We start from the raw sequence: 19,262 nt of genomic DNA on the forward strand, positions 1-19,262 counted from the left end.
GAGCTTCAGAGGCAGGACTTGGACTCTCCCCACGGGGGGTTGGGAACTCCTGAGCCACACCAGGGCCATGCTGGTCCCCAGTCCCTTAGGGGCAGCTGCCACAAGTCCAGCATCCTCATGGCTTCTCTGAGTGAAGCTGACCCTATGACTTTGGCCCACTGCTGAGTGGAATAGACAGGGATACTTGGGCAGAGGACAGCTAACTTATGGATGTTCTCATGACCTTGGCCAAAAGTTCTGGGACTAACTGTGAGATGTACAGAGACAGTTGGTTGCTGGGAGCAAGGAAGAAGGCAGGAAGCAGAAGTTATGTGGCAGGGGATGACACAAGAAGGCCATAGGCTAATGACTGGAAGTGGCAGGAGCCATGGAACAATGACAAAGAGTTGGCAAGTCAGCAAAATGATGGTAGAGTGACAGATGCAGCTGCTGAGCAGTTACTGTTCATGCTGAGGCCTGGCTGGGCAGCGCCTGCTCTCCTCCAGTCTCCTAAATCTTGACGATGACCCCCACTGGCAGTGGGCATCAAGTGCAGGCTGGGGGCCCAAACCCAGCCATTAATCAACACCTGGAGACGCAGAGGAGAGCCCAAGAGCTGCAATTAAACCTTCTGTTTGTGTGGTCATTTTTAGCAGCTGTGGTCACAGATCACTGTGGGGCGGGATTGGGGCAGGACTGTTGTCTTGCTCACATTACCCAATGGTTCCTTCTCAATGGCTCCACAGCTGATCACAGAGTTACTCTTAGCCTCCCTTATCTAAACTACTGGAGTTTTAAGAGAGGGACAATTCAAAATAGGGATTCTGCGGTTGTTTAAGAGGCCCTGAGGAGCCTGGCCTGGTGGTGCACATGTGTAATCCCAGGCACTCAGGAGGCCAAGGCAGGAGGATCTTAAATTCAAGGCTGTCCTCAGCAACTTAGTGAGATCCTATCTCAAAAACATGAAGAAAGCTGGGGGTGTGACTCAGTGATACAGCAGCCCTGGGTTCATCCCTAGTACAAAAAAAAAAAAAGAAAAAGAAAAAAGAAAAGAAAGAAAGAAAGAAAGAAAGAAAGAAAGAAAGAAAGAAAGAAAGAAAGAAAGAAAGAAAGAAAGGGAGGCCCAGGAATGACGGGGGTCTTGGAGGGAACCAGAGCCATCATGCAAAATTTAGGATTGTACAGATTCTAAGAGCTCTTTAGGCTCACCCCATCTTCATTCTACAGGAGGGGAAGAGGAGGCCCAAGTTGGGCAGGATGATGACAGAGCCACCTTTGTCCCAGTAAGAACCAAGTTCCAATAGGCTTTGGCCGTCTGCCTTTCAGCAGCCCTTGAGAAATCCAGGACGCTGTGGAAGGTGAGCTGCTCTCTGAGCCTGTGTGGGCTTGCCCACCGCCTGCTCCTAAAGGGCTCTGAGTCCCCAGACCTGGGGCAGCCTTTTTTTTTTTTTGGTACCAGAGACTGAACCCAGGGCCACTTAACCACAGAGCCACATCCCCAGCCCTTTATTTTTTATTTGGAGACAGGGTCTTGCTAAATTGTTTAGGGCCTCACTATGTTGCTGAGGCTGGCTTTGAATTGCAATCCTTCTGCCTCAGCCCCCTGAGCATCTAGGATTACAGGTGAGAGCCACCGCACCTGGACTAGGGCAGCCTTGGACTTGTGCTACGGGACTCAATTATTTTTTTGTGTGTGCTATTCATCTGGGCCCTCAAAACTCATCCTTGTCCTAGCTGGGCCCTTGCAGCCCTCGTTTGTAGCAGGAACTGGACAGAAGCAGCAGAGAAAAAAGAAGAAGCTGTTTGGAATGGAGTTGGTGGAGGCCCACCCACCTTCATGTGAAGGGTTAGTGTGTAGATTCGTCTCCTAGCACTCTGAGACACTGCATTTTGACTGGGTCGCCAGGCTGAGCCAAGGGAAGGAAACCTGTTGAGGTAATTCTAGACACCAGTATGAGGAAACAGTAATGTGGGCCACAGACCTCAGGCCCCTGGATCCCCAGCTTTTGGCCAGTGCTTTTCTCTGCCTCTGGGAAATACCAAGCTGTCTGTCAGAGGTTGCCAATCCCCAGCAGGGAAATGGGGTTGAGGTGGAAACCATGACCACAATGGTGCAGCTTCCTGTTCTTGGTAGACTTTTTTGGGACCCCAACACTACAAGATGTTCATTTTAAGTTATCTGGAACCAAGTCCCGACAGGCTTTGGCCTTCTGCCTCCCAGCTGACAGGAGTATTCATATGTGACAGATGGCTGATTGTTGAGAGCCACAGCCAAAGGGGACCCAGCAAACTTCCAACTGCCAGCTGATGATTGGCTCACAGCGGCCCCAGCAACATCTAGCTGATTGGCTCCTCCACGGAGCTGCTCATTGGGGGACTTCTTTGGCTCCGCCCATGAAACCCAGCCAATCGGCCTCAAGAGCAGGAGGATTGTGGGAGGTGGAGAGGCTTGTGTGGGTGAGAGGCTTGTGGAAGCCGGTGGTGGCAGTTGGGCTCTGAGGGTTTTTTCCTGAGGAGCTGTTTTGCTTGGCGTTTGTAGTTCTAAAAATAAAGTTAGTTTCTTTTGACAAGTGGCTCCTGAATTGTGCCCAGGCAGACTGCGGCAGCTGATGTAAGACAGCACTAGTTCAAGTCCTAGACCTGCCTCTGGTTAGCTGAGTGACTCTAAACAGATTACCTAATCCTCAGTTTCCTCAGCTATAAATGGGCATGGTGAAATATACTTAAAGAATTCAAGTAAATCATTCAAACAGTGCTTGGCTACAGGAAACTCCAGATCAGCTGGGACACCCATGCTGCAGATCATCCTTGGGTCCCTGAGTGTGCAGAGGGAGCTGTGTGCAAGAGTATGGGGAGCAACTTAGTGCATAGAGTCAGGCGGCTGTAGATAACAGGCTGTGGCGGGTGGAGGCAGAGCGGATGGGGCTCCCCTCCCAGCCTCAGATCTGCTTTTCCCACCTGGGGTTTGCTGTGATCCCTGAGCCCTCCCAGGGAGGAAGCATGTCGGGTTGTTCCCTCGTTGTCCTCCTTCCCCAAAAGCAACCAGCTCTGGGATGGACACAGCTTCTCTTTAATGGAAGTCTTAGGGTGGTTTGACACAAGGGATGAGCTTGCTCTGGGAGGTGTGGCAGATCAGGATGCTGCCTTCCTCCTCTGCCGTGGTTCCAAGGGAGGACTGGTGTGCTGGTGGGAGAGCTCAGAAGATGTCAGGGACGATATAATCAGTGTGAGCTCCATCGATCAGTCCAGCTCCGTTGTTATGGACAAACCAGCAGGATACCTCTGCCCCATGTCGGGGGTCCTTGCTGAAGTCTTTCTGCAAGCCTCTGAGGATGAAAAAGTCACTCTTAGCACCTGGCAAGGTTGTATCTCCCCCAGAAAGCTCTCCAACCCATGTGACACCTACAGGAAGTCCCTGATCAATAATAACAATTGAAAAGCAGCCAAGGGCAGGAGTGCTGGGGAGCAGCCCACCCACCTGGTGACTGTCAGCCGGTGGTTCTTCACCACCATTGTAGCATCTGACCTTGTGGGGTCAGAACCTGGGTGGATGTCAGACACTTCAAAATCAAGGGGGTGAAAGAATTGTCCTGGAAAGGCACAGAGGAGGCAGCGGTTACTGTCAGGAGGAGTGGATCCTGCTTTGATGGATTGTTGCTGATAAATCTTGGCATCGAAAGCCATCTTAGGGACTGGGGTTGTGGCTCACTGATAGGGCGCTTGCCTAGCCTGTGTGAGGCACTAAGTTTGATCCTCAGCACCACACAAAAATAAATAAAAATAAAGATATTGTGTCCAGCGACAACTTTTTTTTTTAAAGCCATCTTAGCTGACTTGTAGAGATGCAGATTTATCTATCTTCAGGTGGTCTTACCTCCTGTTTTTTGGTGGAGGAGTAACTGGGGATTAAATCCAAGGGCACTTAACCACTGAGCCACATCCCCAGCCCTTTTTAAAATATTTTATTTAGAGACAGGTTCTCACTGAGTTGTTTAGGGCCTCACTAAGTTGTTGAGGCTGGCTTTGAACTCAAGATCCTCCTGCCTCAGCCTCCCAACCTGCGGGGATTACACGCATGTGCCACCTCACCCAGCTTGCCTCTTGTCTTTTTAACCAATTCCCATCTAACCCATCTGCCTGGGGAGAGAGGTTTGAGGGGCAGGTGCCCATAGAAGGCAGGATCAACAGTTGGCCACACAGATGCAGGGTGGCTGTGTGTCCACCCCACTCACAAGGTCCCTGGGAGCTCTCTGGGTCTTTCTGTCTGCTAACTGGAGCTCTCTCCTATCCTTGACCCCAGGCTCACGTAGGTTTTGTTTCATTGTGGGTTGAATCACAGCCTGTTTGCGGGACAAGACCCTCACCAGGAAGGAAGGAAGGAAGGAGGGAGAGAATTTGCTGTTATTAAACCCCAGACATCATTTTCTTTTGGTACTGGGGATTGAACTCAGGGGCACTCAACCACTGAGCCACCTCTTCAGCCTCATCAGGACAGCCCGCCTGAACTCAAGCTGAGACCTGGATGCCATGTTGGAGATTGGCCTGTTTTGGTGGCCCAGGACCTAGAAGCACTCTGGCTTCAACAACCCCCCCCACCCCGCTCTGTCCGCCTGCCAGCCGTACCCAGCAGCCCATGTGTCCGAGCCGACATCCGGTGACTATCCAACACATAGAAGCCCAGAAAGTCCCGTTGGACTGTACTCCCCCTCCACACTCGGTGCAGGACAACTTCAAAGGTGGCCCTCTCATCCAAGGACACCACCAGGCTTCTCTTCTTGTTGATGGTCACCACTATCCTGCAGGGCCAGGTGTCTGTCAGGGCAAGAGCAGCTGCACTGCATCCCCCTCCATTCAGCTGCCCTTGCCCTCTGGGACCCAGCTCTTATGACCACCCACCAAGGCCTTCACCCTCAGATATTTGGGTGTTACTTGCTCCATGTTTTGTGTTGCTCTTGCTCAAGGCTTCCAAGGCTGTGCCAACCCCTCTATGCAAACTGCATCATTCATTCCTCACTCTGATCTCCTGAGGACCAAGGCTCAGAGAGGTTAAGTAATGTGCCCAAGATCACAGTGCTGGTTAGCAGTGGAACCAGGACTCAGACACCAGCCAGTCTAATATCCGAGTCTGTGTCCTCTGACTCATCACCTGTGTCTTCCACCCCAGACTCACTCCACCTTTTTCTATAGCTCTGCTACTCAGAATCAGGCTCTGGTGCTCTGTCTGCAGAGTTTGTTGAATAAACGAATGCGTGATGAAAGGGACAGTCATGTGACCAGGCAGATTGTGACAGGTGCCAGATGGGAAGCCCAAGACAGTGCTGGGATTTAGGAGAACAAGAGAGTGTGAGGGCTTCAGGGAAGAAGTGGCTTCTGAGCTGGGAGGTGATCTGGCTTCCCTTGGTGGAGACCAGAGTGGAAGTGAGTGTGAGGACTCCTTGGGAGCACGGGTGGCCGGGCAGCCTGGCCCAGAGTCCTTGGAAGGTGGAGGGGTGCATGGAGTGTGACCTGCCTGCTCAGGCCCCACGGACATCACACTCCCTGACACTGCTTGGTGGATGTGGCATCTGTGGGCTCAGACAGCACAGCTGGTGCTGGGCATTTTGGGCTTTGACCCATGTCACCTCCCCCGCCTCCCCTTCCAGTCTAGTTACCCATCCTGACGAAGCACAGCCTGGTCCCTCCAGGAGAACACGGGCCCGCCCTCACCGCCGTTCAGCGTGATGTTCTGAGGGGTCACCTCCAGCTGAAATCCTGTCGCAGGGTTTGCGATCCCCAATCTCCCAAAGTACGTGGCCTCGTGCTGCCCGGGGCTCCTGGCCTTGTCACCGATGAGCTGCCCGTTCACTGAGAAGCCTGTAGCAGGGTGGGGGCTGTCAGCCTTCACTCATGCTGTGCCTCCATCTTGGAGGCCCCCCACTCCACACATCCTACACTGTCTGAGGGCCTCCCCTCCAGTGGGGGCTTTGGGACTGGTCCTGCTCATAGTCCCACCTTTTTCCTTCCCACTTTGCTCCCTGCCCCTCCAGCTGCACTAGATATCCCAGACTTAGCCCTGGGCTCTGGCTCTGAAGAAAGCCTGCCTTCCTGAGGGCAGATTGTGGACCTGCTCCTTCCTGGACCCCAGGCCCTCCCAAGCTCACAGCAGGTGCTAAAAATATATTTGTAGAGCCTCTTCACAGAGGCCCAGCTCTCCATCCTCACCATTCCAACACTCTGAAATTATCATCTCAGAATTTGGAGACCTATTCTCTTTCTCCCTCCCCAAACCTCTATGAGGGCCAGGGACAGTCTTGGTTCTGCATCCTCATCCCTTGTAAGTGCTCAACAAACATGGCAACTGGATTGACCAGACCAGGGGGGGGGCGGTAAGGGCTGAGAGATGCCGGGCGTAGTGGCGCACTCCTGTAATCCCAGCAGCTCAGGAGGCTGAGGCAAAAGGACCACAAGTTCAAAGTCAGCCTCAGCAATTTAGTGAGACCCTGTTTCTAACTAAAATATAAAAAGGGCTAGGGATGTGGGTCACTGGTTAAATGCCTCTGGGTTTAATCCCTGGTACCAAAAAAAAAAAAAGAAAAGAAAAGAAAGAAAGAGCAAGCCAAAAGATAGAGAGGGAGGTGATCCCCATCACCCAGCAGGGCTGGAGAGATGCACTTTGGGGGCTCCATGTAGCCATGCTGGGGGGAGTTGGGGCTGGACCCCCATGTAATTTGCAGGACCTCATGTGAGATAAAAATGAGGGGCTTTTTGTTGGGCACGGTAGTGCACGCCTATAATTCCAATGGCTTTGGGAGGCTGAGGCAGGAGGATTGCAAGTTCAAAGCCAGCCTCAGAAACTTAGTGAGGCCCTAACTAACTCAGCAAGACCCAAGACCGGATCTCAAAAATAAAAAGTAGGGGGAATGTGGCTCAGTGGTTGAGCACCTGTGTTCAGTTCCCAGTACCAAAAAGAGAGAGAGAGAGAGAGAGAGAGAGAGAGAGAGAGAGAGAGAGAGAGAGAGAGAGAAGAAAGAAAAGAAGGGCTTCTCATTTAAAAATGGTTAAGGATTTCAAGACAGTAAGAGCATTAAACCAAGTATGAGACCCTTCTAAGTGTATGTCCTATGCTTCTGGGTGGGTCATAGATCTATGAAGCTGGTTCTATGTGGGGTCCTGCCAGGGGGTGGAGAAGAAGGCAGGCAGAGCCCAGAAAAATGGAAGGTGCACAGGGCAGTGGGGTCTGTGGCCGCAGTCCTATCCGTGGTCGGATGTGGAGTGTGGAGGAGCCTTGACCCTGCCCTCTCTGGCAGATGGCATGAGAGTCACCTGTGTCCGGGTCCTGTACCAGGCTCAGGATCACGCCAGGTTCCTCATTGATGTTGAAGCACAAGGCATCCTCTTTCTGGGGCACGTGGATGATGAAGTGTGGGTCAGTGTCCACTGGGAACACAGCATGGAGGCATTAGATTGGGGATCAGGCAGGAAGTGTTCAACTAGGCAGGTCCCAGAGACAGATGGGCCAGCCGGGGTCACCCCTCCAACACTCCCAAGGACTCACCGCCCGTCACTCGGTTTGGCAACTCCTGGAAGTTGGGGCTGGGGCGAGTCGGGGAAGGCTGGGCAGCTGACAGCACGAACGCTGTGGGCGAGAGAGTGTCGGCACCGTGGAGGGAGGTGACCGGGAGGTGACCGGGCCTTCCTGGAGCTGCCAGTCACTTTGCTAATGACCTCCCCCAACGCGGGCTGGCCTGAGGCCACAGGAGTGGGGTGGCCTCAGAGCATCAAGTGCCCTCTTTTGCCTCTCGGGTTATAGGGACAGAGGTTTGGCCTGGGATGGTGGGCTAGCCCCCTGGGTCTCCTCCCACAGGGTGGGGAAGCCAGGCCCTCGTCAGGGGGACTGTTACAGGGACTGTTCTAGGCATTGAAGAGAGTGGAATGGGTGATACTCCAGAGGCTTTTCTCAGCCAGAGGGCCAGCAGTGTGAGGAAGAGGTAGAGACGTGTTGCCAGGATGGCTGCCACTTACTCCTTCTGGGTCCCAGCATCTCTGAGGAAGACAAGGACAAAGAGGACAGTGTCACCACGGAGCTCCACATGCATGGGCACCAGGCTCAGTCCACAAGTGCACCCTGGGCCCAGAGATGATTCAGGCCAGGGACCAGTCCTACTGGGTGTCTTACTTCTCCCCAGGTGTCCCCCACCTCCTCAGAGATGCATGCTTGTGCAGGGGGGTGGGGGGACCTCACTGGAGGTGGGTGCAGAGGCTCCCAGGGTGCAGCCATGAATTGCAGTGAAGTGGTGTCTCAGGGGAAGGAAGGAGCCTGGGAAGTGGTAGGGTCAGGGAAGGGGTGGGTATGGGGAGCTGTGGGCTTAGGGCTGGAGCACATGCCACCTGCCCAGCCATGGGAAGCCCTGCACTAAACCCAACACGATTTCAACTCACCCAAGGGCTGAGAATCTGGAAGGGAGGGAAAAAAGAAGAGAATTAAAACCCGGGAGTTTTTCGGCCCAGAGATTCCCCCTCCCCGGACACTGCTCATACCGTCCTCGGCCTTGTCAATGATGGGCTCCAGCCCTTCCTGGTCTTTCATGCCTCGCATGGTCATGGAGGTCAGTGGGGTCACAAACTGATAGTCCAGTGACATCTTCAGGATCTCGGATGACAGCTTGTTCTTCTCCTCCCCTTCCACCGTCATCCTGTAGGGCAAGACAGAGGTTGGCTCCAAGACCCCAGTACAGGCCATAACAGAGCTGCATTCCCTCTTCCTTCCATCCAGTGGTTCGCTCATTCATTCATTCATTCAACAAACATCAAAAATCTGTGGTTCCCTGTTCAGTGGTTGTGGCATTGGGGACTTCTGGGTTTCATGACCTCCCACAGCCAGAGGCGGGAACTCTGGAGATTGACAATGTTGAGAGGTATGTCTTGGAGATACATAGAGAATTTAGCAGCTAGACTAATCTTTTTGAGCCTCTGATGGCTCATCTTTTTAAATGAGGATAATAAGGGAATTCTCTCATGGTTGTTTTTTTTTTTTTTTTTTTTGTCTTTTTGTTTTTGAACCAGGAATTGAACACAGGGGCGCTTGACCACTGAGCCACATCCCAGCCCTTTTTAATATTTTATTTAGTGACAGGGTCTCACTGAGTTGTTTAGGGCTTCACTAAATTGCTGAGGCTGGCTTTGAACTCCTATCTCAGCCTCCCAAGCTGCTGGGATTACAGGTGTGAACCACCGTGCCAGGTTCCCCCAAAGGTTTTGAAGACCAAATGAGTGTGTTTAGACACGGCACAGCCCCACAGTCAACAGCAGCCTCTGCCAAGGCAGCTCAATGAGGTAAACAGCAGGCCGCCTTTCCCCCAGAGGGCCCACCCACACTATTGACCAACTGGTTGATATTAACTCATTAAGCAAAGTAAGAGGAAAGTAAATGTGACCGCTTGTACCCTGAAGGCCCAGAACTGCCCCCTTCTCTGTTTGTAAGATATGGGGGGCCCTAGGGTAAACAGTTCCAGGTATCTGGAAGGGTCCTACCTCTTGGCCAGCAGCTCCTGGATGGTGAGATAGGCCCAGAGGCGCTCAACATGGTTCTCCAACATGTGGCCACGTTCTTGGAGCAGTTTCTTCATCTCTTCCTCATCCACTAGGCAGGTGGTCTTGAATTCTTGTCCCTCCTGAGGGTTGGAATGGGGAGAGAGGCCATGAGCCATGATGAGCACGACACTTCACTGGTGTCCAAGGCTCTGAGTGCCCCACGGTCACCTCTGGACTTTCACTCTCAACATCTTCCTCTTTCCCGAGCCTATTTTTGCCTTCATCCATTCATTCATTCAACCACCATCTGGAAGCCAGGCTGGGCCTAGGCCCTGGGATCCCATAGGATTGGAGAACCAAGCCAGCAAACACCCAGCTGTTTCTACTAAGATCTTCTTCTCCAAGTTCAAGGTGGACTGCCCCATGCAGCATGGACAGCACACAAGTAGGCCTTCTCTTCCTGGGTACAATTATGGGGTCCACCCTCCAAGGATGTCTTATGGACCAGGCACTGCATAAGGATATTCCATGGACTGTTCCATTTGTCCCCTACAACACTCTGTGGCAATGTTACCACCATGGTGCCACAAAGGAAACTGAGGCTTAGAGAGCTGGATTCACTTGCCCAAGGTCACCCAACTGGTCAGGGCAGAGCCAGGGACCAGTTTGGCTCTCCTTTCTCAAAGCCTGAGTTCTGAACCCTTAACTGCACTGTGGGCTGGAGTCCATGCTCTGGAAGGCAGGGTCCAGGACTCCCACACCTGTGACTTCTTCTAACATACCTGGGCACATGTATATCTATACTACACCATGGCACAAAACCTGGTACACAGTAGGTATTCAGGAAATGGTTCTCAAGTAAGAAGAGAGAAGCTGGCCTCTTGCTCTCTCATAGCCTTGCAGGAATGAGGTGAGCAGTCACAGGTGCTCCATTTGGGGCCTAAAGGTTATAGCTAATCTAGGCCACATTGATCCCATTCCAGCCTGTCCAGCCCCCAGGCCTGGGGTGTATGTGGCATGCAGAGGGTGCATGCCTCTGTTCTCTGAGGAAAGAGAGGCCCCCAGGAGCAGGCAGGGATCGAGAAAAGTGGATTTGGGCCTGTTTGCTATCTGGCCTCTCTGTCCTCCATGACCCATCATTTACCCCACGGGCTTGCACCATGACCCATCATTTACCCCACGGGCTTGCACTTCGGCCTTGAAGCTGCCCAGTTTTTGGTCAGCGATGCGCCCAGCCACCATGATCTCCGAGCCATCGTAGTACTGTTTATGTCGGTGCTGGGTCAGGGCAGAGATGGTATCCCGGGGGTACTGCAACTCCACATCCACCAGCAGGGGACTGGCCACCTGGTCGTAGAAGTTCTGCAGGGACAGGGGATGCAACCTAAGAGCTGAGCACCATGGGTACCTGATGGGAAATCTAATCACCAAGTAGGGTGTCAGGATCCCCCCTTCAGAGGAGGAATTTGAGGCTCAAAGAGGTTAAGCAACTGGCTTGCTGTCAGACAGCTAATTTGAACTTGGTATCAGAGCTGTATCTTTTCCTCTAGGCTGAAGGGCAAATGGCCACAAAGGTAGGGCTCTTCATGGCATGCTGGTGGTGGTATATGGCGGGTGCAGGGGAGACCTGTAGCTGCTGAGTGGCATCATGGTCCTCATAGATTCTCTTGGCCCATCCATTGTTCTCCTTGGACATGACCTCTAGGAAGTTAAAGTCCAGGTTGTGGCCAAAGCCCAGGTTGTAGAGTGGGAACTTGTCCCGGATGGCTTCACGGACATTCTTGAGGATTTGGGAACGGTCCGTCACTCCTATAACCACACATCCAAGCTGTTATGAGATTGCTGGCCCACAGCATGTGGGGTGCTAGGAGGCTTTGAGGAACACTCCCAGGGGTCCACGGCTTCATCTTAGGTCACCTCCAGTCTCCATGGGCATCTAGAGATATCTCCTCCCCCTGGCTCTCATGGCAACTGCAATAACTAGTAATGGCGCTCCTCACAGACCCTTGCCAACCACATGGATCCATCCAAGCAGATCTCATGCTGCTTGAAACCTTCCCAGGTCTCCTGGTGTGGCCTCTGAGGCCCTGACAACTTTCCACTATGTCTCACCTGTTTTGCACAGTTTGGGAGCAGGTCCTGCCAGTGCATACACCTTCCCCCCACCTCACTCCTGTAACCACACATCCAGGCTGTTATGAAATTGCTGGCCCTCAGCATGTGGGGATCCCTTCCTACTTCCCTCTCTCTCTTCCTTCCATACTGAGCTCAGGATTCACCTCTTCTAGGAGGCCTTTCCATGCCTCACTTAGCCCAGGTACTCCTTTGTCTGTGGATCCACAGACCCCTCTGTCACCCTGTCTTTCTGCTAAGGGCCCTTAGCAGAAACTCTGCCCTTGGGTCTGCCCCCAATAGTGGAACAAGAAACATTTTTTTTTTTGTTCTCTTGGTAGGACTTACTCCTTCATCTTGGGCTTGTCATACAATAGATGCTGAATATATTAAATATATTAAATTATTAATTCCAGCCCAGGCATGATGGTGCACGCCAGTAATCCCAGCAACTGGGGAAGATAAGGTAGGAGGATCACAAGTTTGAGGTCAACTCAGCAATTTAGTAACTTAGAGAGACCCTATCTCAAAATAAAAAAAAATAAAAATAAAAAGGGCTGAGGATGTAGCTCAGTGGTAAAAGCACTGCTGGGTTCAATCCCTGGTGTATATATATATATATATAAATTCCATTAAGCTCTATCTAGGAATTCTGCCTATCCCCCAGGGCCCTTGTCATGCAGAAATATTCCCAACTCACAGGACAGAGGTATACCTTGAAGTTCTCATAGACTTTGTGGTCTTAATTATATTTTCAGGATAATCCTTGCCTTTACCCTGAACCTTTGTGTCCCCAATGGCCCGTCAGTGGTTGTATTTCCAATATCACCTTAAACACCTCCAGTAACAAGGAGATGATCACCTCCCAGGGCAGTCCTCCAGGAGCTTACCCTCAGTGGGCTCCCCGTCTGTCAACATGATGAGAATCGAAGCCTGATTACTGACTTCTGGGCCGTTTCCCTGAAATGCATTCAGGATCTCAATTCCCTGGAGCAAACCTCCATTCAGGTTTGTGGCTATAAAAGGAGAGAAATCAGACCAGTGTACACTCATATCCCAAAGAAACAGAGGTAATGCCAAGGTGGCTTGGGATTCCCATCCTTACCCCCCTCCACAGAGAAGCGCTTCACGAAGTCTCGAGCTGCTTGAAGATTGGCCTCTGACGCTTGCACCAGTGAGCCCCGCCATGATTGCACGTGAGAACCAAAGAGCACCAGGTCAAAGTAATCCTGTGGCCGCATATCTCCCAGGATTTTCAGGAGTGCCTCCTTGGTCTGCAAGGACAGGACAGTCCATTGAGGAACACAGCCCCAGGGTGGCCTCAGGATAGCACCTTCTATCAACTCCAGATAGCCATGTCAGAGATCCACAGGATGGAGACACACAGTGGATGGGTGGGAGGGGATGAACAGGACAGCCAGGTCATCCCAAGAGAAAAGCATAAGAGGCATGGAGAAGGCAAAAGACTCAGCACGGGGTCAAGGAATGATCAGGAGTTTGGATGGGGCAGGATTAAGAAAGGTCCCCCTGTGTTTTGGCTGTGTTTCCAAAACTCAGTTTGTCCAGCCACAGCTTCACTGTGTCACGGGCGGGACACTCAGAGCACCGAGGGCTGTGGGCTGTGCCCTGCTGCAAGATGCCCTCTTGCAGACCAAGTATGGGCCCACATCTATACTTCCAGTGGCTCAGAAGGCTGATGCAGAAGGATCGAGAATTCAAAGCTAGCCTTAGCAAAAAGGAGGCCCTAAGCAACTCAGTGAGACCCTATCTCTAAATAAAATACAAAATAGGGCTGAGGATGAGGCTGAGTGGAAGAGTGCCTCCGAGTTCAATTCCTGGTACCAAAAAAAAAAAAAAAAAAAGATGCCCTCTTACAGACCTCCTTAGTTATTGCCAGCACTTGTAGTGCACAGTTTTGCTCTTCCATGCTCATCTCCATGGGGAAGCGCCATAATGCGACACCGTATTATCCTCCCTGTAGCCATTGAGAAGTGCCTGACCAAGGTTGCCCAGCAAGGAAGCAGAAGCTAATGTTAGAGTCCCTAACAACTGGGATTCCAGTTCAATCACCCAAACCAGAATCTGACAGCCAAACTGCAATGGGGTAAGTAACAGGGCTGAAGAAATTTCCATTGAGTGAACTGCTTTGAGCCACTTTACCTGCTTCATTTTCTGACCTTCCATAGAGCCACTGATGTCAATCACAAAAACGATGTTCTTGCTCATGTTCGTCAGGTTTTTAGGGGCAAAGAAGTGGGCAAAATAGTTATTGGCCACCTGAAATAGAGGAAAGTGACTGAATCCTCTCTCAAAAGCATCCCTTGCCCACCCTCTGGGACTGGGGCCAGAAGTTTCAGGCTCACCAATAGGTCACAGAGCTTGTCTCGATTGACATCATAGGTGACCTTGAAATCCCCATTCAGCAAGGACGTAGAGCATGTAGGGCAGGATTGCTGTTGGCCCACGGTGGGGCGGAAGAGCACATGACCCTAGAATCATTGAGGGTTTGAGACATTACTAGTTTGTGCACACATGTAGGAAGATGTGTGCCTCTCTGCGTGTGTATGTATGTGCGTGTGTGTGTGTGTGTGTGTGTGTGTGTGTTCGCCTGGCCACAGAAACTAATTCAGTGGGCCATTCAAGCAGCTGCTGAAAATGCACATCTGTATGTGATAGGAGAGAAGATTCAGTCCTCTGTGCTTCTCAGTCACTGGAATTTTCTACGGTAAGCATCACCATTTGGGGTACATAAGCAAGAACCAAATAATAGCAGTAGGAAGGAATGAGAAAACCTCAGTCAACTCCAACTGTCAAGTAAAAAAAACAAGGCTACAGCACACTGCTCACAAATAAAATCTGCCTGGTCAACAAAGAGCAGGAAACAGAAGGAAAGGCCCAGAAACAGAGCTGAGGTCAGGTTTGAGTGGTCCTTGAGGACACTAGGGATGCTTTTTATTCACTACTTTCTATATTTATGTATTTTCCTCATTCTCTTTAAAGAAATTTTATTGTTTTCTTCTTGCTTGCTTGTTTTAAAAGTAAGATATGCTCATCACAAACAAAATCAAAACAACAACAACAATAAAAAAAAAAACTAAGACAAAAAATAAAGTTGAAGAAGGGTGCGGTGACATGTATCTGTAATCTCAGTGACTCAGGAGGCTGAGGCTGGAGGATCTTGCCAACTTCAGCAACTTAGTGAGGCCCTAAGCAACTTAGTGAGACCCTGTCTCTAAAGAAAATATATAAAGGGCTGGGGGATGGGGCTCAGTGGTTGAGCACCCCTGAGTTCAACTTCTGGTGAGAGAGAGAGAGAGAGAAGAAAACTGAAGCCTTGAGTCCTAACCACAACCGTACCTGAGATTGGCTTCTGTGTGGAACATCTCTCTAAATGCTGTGTGTGAGGCAGGCAAAGAGGAAACTGAGGTTCAAGCAACTCCCCCTGCCCAGACCAGGCATCCAGCAAGTGGTAGAGCTGGACTTGGTACCTGCCCCACCTCAGGGTGCCGTTTTTGCTAAATTGTTCTAAGGATCGGGAGTGATGAGTTTCCCTGGGATTCCAACCACATGGCATCTGCTCCTCTCACCCCGAGGGAAGCCTGCATCCCTACCTGCTTCCTGTGCTAAGCTTAGACCTGCCTCATGGATGGGTCAGGCTGCCAAGTCCTTAGGGACCCACCACCATCCCCTGTCATTCCATGTACCTTTTTCCCTGAGAAGGACTTCTTGATAGTTTGGGCTGCCAGTTCCTTGGTGAGGAAGGTGGCCTGAGCATCCAGCTTACTGATCCCCTGGGGCTCAAAGATGTCCACGTCAATCTGCACCATTGAAGGAAATTCTGTACCAAGGCCCCGTTTGGGACAGCAAAGAGCCTAAATGTCTCAGCCAAGAGCCTAAATGTGACCTGGATACCTACTGTGTACAGTGCCCATGCAGTTCTCAGCACAGGGCCCGGCACATAGTAGGCACTCCAAAAATGTTTATTCAATGAAGATGCGCATGTCTGAAACCCCTCAACTCAGCCCATTGGGCTTCCCAGGACTTTCTGGTTTACAAATTACCTGGACATTCAGTGTCTCTTGTGATTCTTGTGATATTCCTGGGGAATGCAGGAATTCCCCCATTTAGCAGATGGGCAAACCAAGGCTCAGAGATGAGGAGGGAGTTGGAAGATTCAAAGAGTTCGCTGCCCAAGAACAGCCCATTGCAACCCACCTGGAGGAGCAGTACCCTCCCTGTGTTCCCAGGCCTAGGGAGGCATGTGATTCATGCTGAGCCAGTGCTGGGAACCATAGTGAGAGGGAGAGACAGAAGTCCTGCCCTGGGACTTTCAATCTACCTCAAAATGGCGCACCAGTTGCTTGGGCTTGACTTTGATGACAATGTCATACTGTGTAAGTCTTCTCTTCAGCACCTCCTCGTAGGTCAGCTGAAATGTGGCCTTGCTCTGGGGACCAATGTTGATGTGGATAGTGAACTGCTCCATATTCCTCCCTGAGGCCCTGGATATGCCACCAGAGGCAACAATAGGCAAACGAATAGTAAATGACATGTAGATCCTTGTCACCTAAAGCATAACCCTCAGAATCAATTTCTTATTTTCATGCTTGTTCCCAGATTTCCTTGACCCTTACCCTGGTCTCAGATGGCTGGTCAGGGTTAAGGCTCAGGGATGGGGGACCCACTTCTCCCTGAAGCAGATCTGGGAAAAGGGCAAGTGGGCATCAACCTGGCCCAGTGCATCTGTGTTGGCACCAGGACTGGGTAGCTTGCTTCCCTTTCTACTATCCTGGGGCTCTTCTACACCCAAGGCCACCTCTGCAGCCTTCAGCTCTAGAGGCTAGGCTGGGAGGGCCCAGAACTCACCTGACGAGGCCAGCATTCTCTCCTGAGATGGCTGCTTTCCGGTACTGCTTCCATGCTGTCACTTTGTCCTTTATGTCCCCAATGAATGCCTTCCCATCTGCTGTGCTGTGGGGGAAGAAGAAGGCCCTCAGTGGGGGAAGCACCCCTCCTTGATCACATGGGTTCTTCCTATTAGAGATATGATGAGCCTAGTCACGGAGAAGCCTCTGTTCACGTGATCCCTCATAGGGGAGTATCTCCTGACTGGCCTTGCAATGCTCTGGGGACCCATGGGCAGTGCAGTGGGCAGCCATGGTCACAGAGGCCAGCTGTGGGCCTTTTGAAAGGGAGCAGATGATCTACACATCTGGCTACTGTGGCCTAGGCTGGGACAGGTGAACAGACACCTTTGGGACAGGGTGTGGGAGTCAGGCAGGCACACACATGGCAAAGTCACTGATGAAGGCTGTCTTGGGGATTTCCACATCGAAGGCCACTTCCCTGGCTTCGTTGGCAGTGTTGATCACTTGGCTGGTGATGACATAGTGGGCGAAACGAGAGGTGACTTTGCAGTTGACTTTCAAACTCCGGATGAACACGCCATCAACTGTCTAAAGTGAGACAAGAGGGACCTTTGGCCTGGGACAGGCCAGTGAGAGACCTCCTTGTCATTCTGTGTCCTAGCCCCCAGCTTTGATGCCCAGAAGAATAGATCAACCCTCCCAGGAAGATCCTTTTTTCTGCCTGAGACTGTACAGTGGGGCGTGAGGTGAGGTGGGAACAATCCCCCCATTCCTGGGACACGGGAGCATATGGCACTTGCAGAAAGAGTCCACTCGCAAGGGGCAGGAGAAAGCAAACCTTTAATAAGGGCCCCATCACAGACCCCTTTGCCAAGACTCTCACTCACTGTGTCCACAGCCTGTCGCTTCTGCAAAACAAAGCCAGGACCAAGTATGAGTGGGAATGCTCGGGGACCATGGCCCCTCTGTTCAGGGGTGGGAAGGGACAAAGCCTGGGTCCTCTGTCTCTCAGTCTTGCCTCCTACTGCTAGGAAGTAACCTCTGTAGTCAGAGGTATGCAGGCAGTGGGGATGGCTCTGGTACCCGGGGTGGGGGTTCTTGTGTCCCTCTTTGGGACAGAGGTCTCTGTCCCAAAGGCTTAGCCACGTACCTCGCTGCCCTTGGACCCGCCTCTGGCCAAGCTTGGAGCAGACATGGCCTGTAGGGTGAGGAGGGACACCAGGGACACACACAGCAGCACCCGAAGCGCCATGGCACCGTCCATGGTCTCCAAGTTCCTGTTGCCCTGCCACTTCACTCAGACCATCAATCAATACCATGCTGGATAAACACGGATTAAACATTAGACACAGTGAAGGCAAACGTCCCAATTTGGGGAACCAATAATTGGCAAGGAAACCAGGGGTTCCCAGCTCTGGGCTTATGTCAACTCCTGACCAGACTCCAGACTGTGCCCTTGTGTACAGAACTGCACTCAGCAGCCAAAGGCAACTGCCAAGACTCCTCAATGGTTCATCTTGTCCTGGCTCTGGCATGAGGTGGCACCAGTGACAAACATCTGGCAGGAAGTCAATGTTAAAAATGGATTTCCAAACCTCAGTAAGCTTTTTTTGTGAGGTGGGGTGGGTTTCAGGGATTGAACTCAGGGGCACTTGACCACTAAGCCACATCCCCAGCCCCAATTTGTATTTTATTTAGAGACAGGGTCTCACTGAGTTGCTTAGTGTCTCCCTTTTGCTGAGGCTGGCTTTGAACTTGTGATCCTCCTGCCTCAGCCCCCTGAGCTGCTGAGACTACAGGTGTGCGTCACTGCCAAGCAAAAATCTCATTAAGCTTTAGTTTCAGAATTCTTGAAGCATCAGCAAACCTTTCAGTCATGCTTTGGTCAGGGAGGCAGATATGGTGGCTTAGAAAGTGCTGTGACACCTAAGCACATCCACAGTTCTAACAGTGCCAGCCCTGACAATAGCTCTGCCAGAGGCCTTTGGGACAGTCTGGGGGGAAGCGTGATAGGTGACCTATTCTTTAAGCCTGTTCCCTCATCTCTTGGGACCTTCTGGTATAGATTAGGAAGGAAGGATATAAGACAGCTTCATTGTGCTCCACAGAGACAAGGATGTCCAGCAGGTGACAGGGAATAAAGACAAATGAAGCATTTTTATATTCGAGGGCCAATTAGGTACCCCAAGTTGCTCTCAGCCCTTTATTGCCTAATTTTTCTCCTCATGGTCTTCTGGAACATCGATTTCACTGCAAGCGACCAAACAAGGATTCAAACCCAGGTCTCTCTGACTCCAAAGCTGTCACTGAAATGCCCTGTGTGTTATGAGGAAGAAAAGAGAGGCAGAGTCAGAGTTCCCCCAGAGGAAAAGTCTCCAGATACCCATTATGCACAGGCAGTTTCTTGATTTTTATACCCAAACCTTTCCTGCCGGCCACAAGCCACAGCTCACCAGGTAGACAGGGCCCCTGGTTAGTCTACTCTGTGACCCAGGGTGGGGTGTTCTGGCTGTCACGACCCTGAAGAAATCAGGGGGCTCAGAGGCCTCTCTGATACTGTTTGCTCCTCCTGGACTTTGTCTCAAAGAGCAGCTTCTGGGAAAGAGTTTATTGTCCTTAGGCCAGGTGACCTTCTGACCTGTTTTCTGGCCTCTGTGGAAGATTAGATGAACCAACATGATATGGTATATTAGAGTGTCTGTTTATTTTCTGTACCAGTATGAACTGAGCTGGAGGTGGTAGGTTGGTACCATGCTAGTTAGTTTCACCATGATGAAACTGGGCTGCATCCCT

The 19,262-nt window shown here is 51.4% G+C and overlaps 1 protein-coding gene across 3 annotated transcripts; it reads right to left on the reverse strand.

Moving 5' to 3' along the window:
• Window positions 1-3,033: 3,033 nt before the first annotated feature.
• Itih1 (inter-alpha-trypsin inhibitor heavy chain 1) lies at window positions 3,034-17,777 on the reverse strand. Of its 3 annotated transcripts, XM_040289704.2 has the most exons (22): window positions 17,620-17,776; window positions 17,357-17,377; window positions 16,891-17,057; window positions 16,468-16,572; window positions 15,941-16,103; window positions 15,306-15,419; window positions 13,965-14,090; window positions 13,762-13,878; window positions 12,707-12,875; window positions 12,492-12,617; window positions 11,117-11,298; window positions 10,666-10,851; window positions 9,490-9,629; window positions 8,497-8,651; window positions 8,398-8,412; window positions 7,981-8,001; window positions 7,514-7,594; window positions 7,282-7,395; window positions 5,631-5,832; window positions 4,603-4,775; window positions 3,458-3,569; window positions 3,034-3,305 (listed from the first exon to the last, which is right to left on the reverse strand). In XM_040289704.2, exons 1-22 carry the CDS (start codon window positions 17,731-17,733, stop codon window positions 3,176-3,178), a joined length of 2,733 nt encoding a protein of 910 aa, XP_040145638.1. In that variant the 5' UTR covers window positions 17,734-17,776; the 3' UTR covers window positions 3,034-3,175. The 3 variants fall into 3 exon arrangements, with proteins under 3 accessions (XP_040145638.1, XP_040145640.1, XP_040145639.1); XM_040289706.2 differs by lacking the exon at window positions 3,458-3,569 and having other exon boundaries at window positions 17,620-17,777; XM_040289705.2 differs by lacking the exon at window positions 17,357-17,377.
• Between the last annotated feature and the right edge of the window lie 1,485 nt (window positions 17,778-19,262).

Source organism: Ictidomys tridecemlineatus, chromosome 2, assembly GCF_052094955.1.
Source record: "Ictidomys tridecemlineatus isolate mIctTri1 chromosome 2, mIctTri1.hap1, whole genome shotgun sequence".
NCBI lineage: Eukaryota > Metazoa > Chordata > Mammalia > Rodentia > Sciuridae > Ictidomys > Ictidomys tridecemlineatus.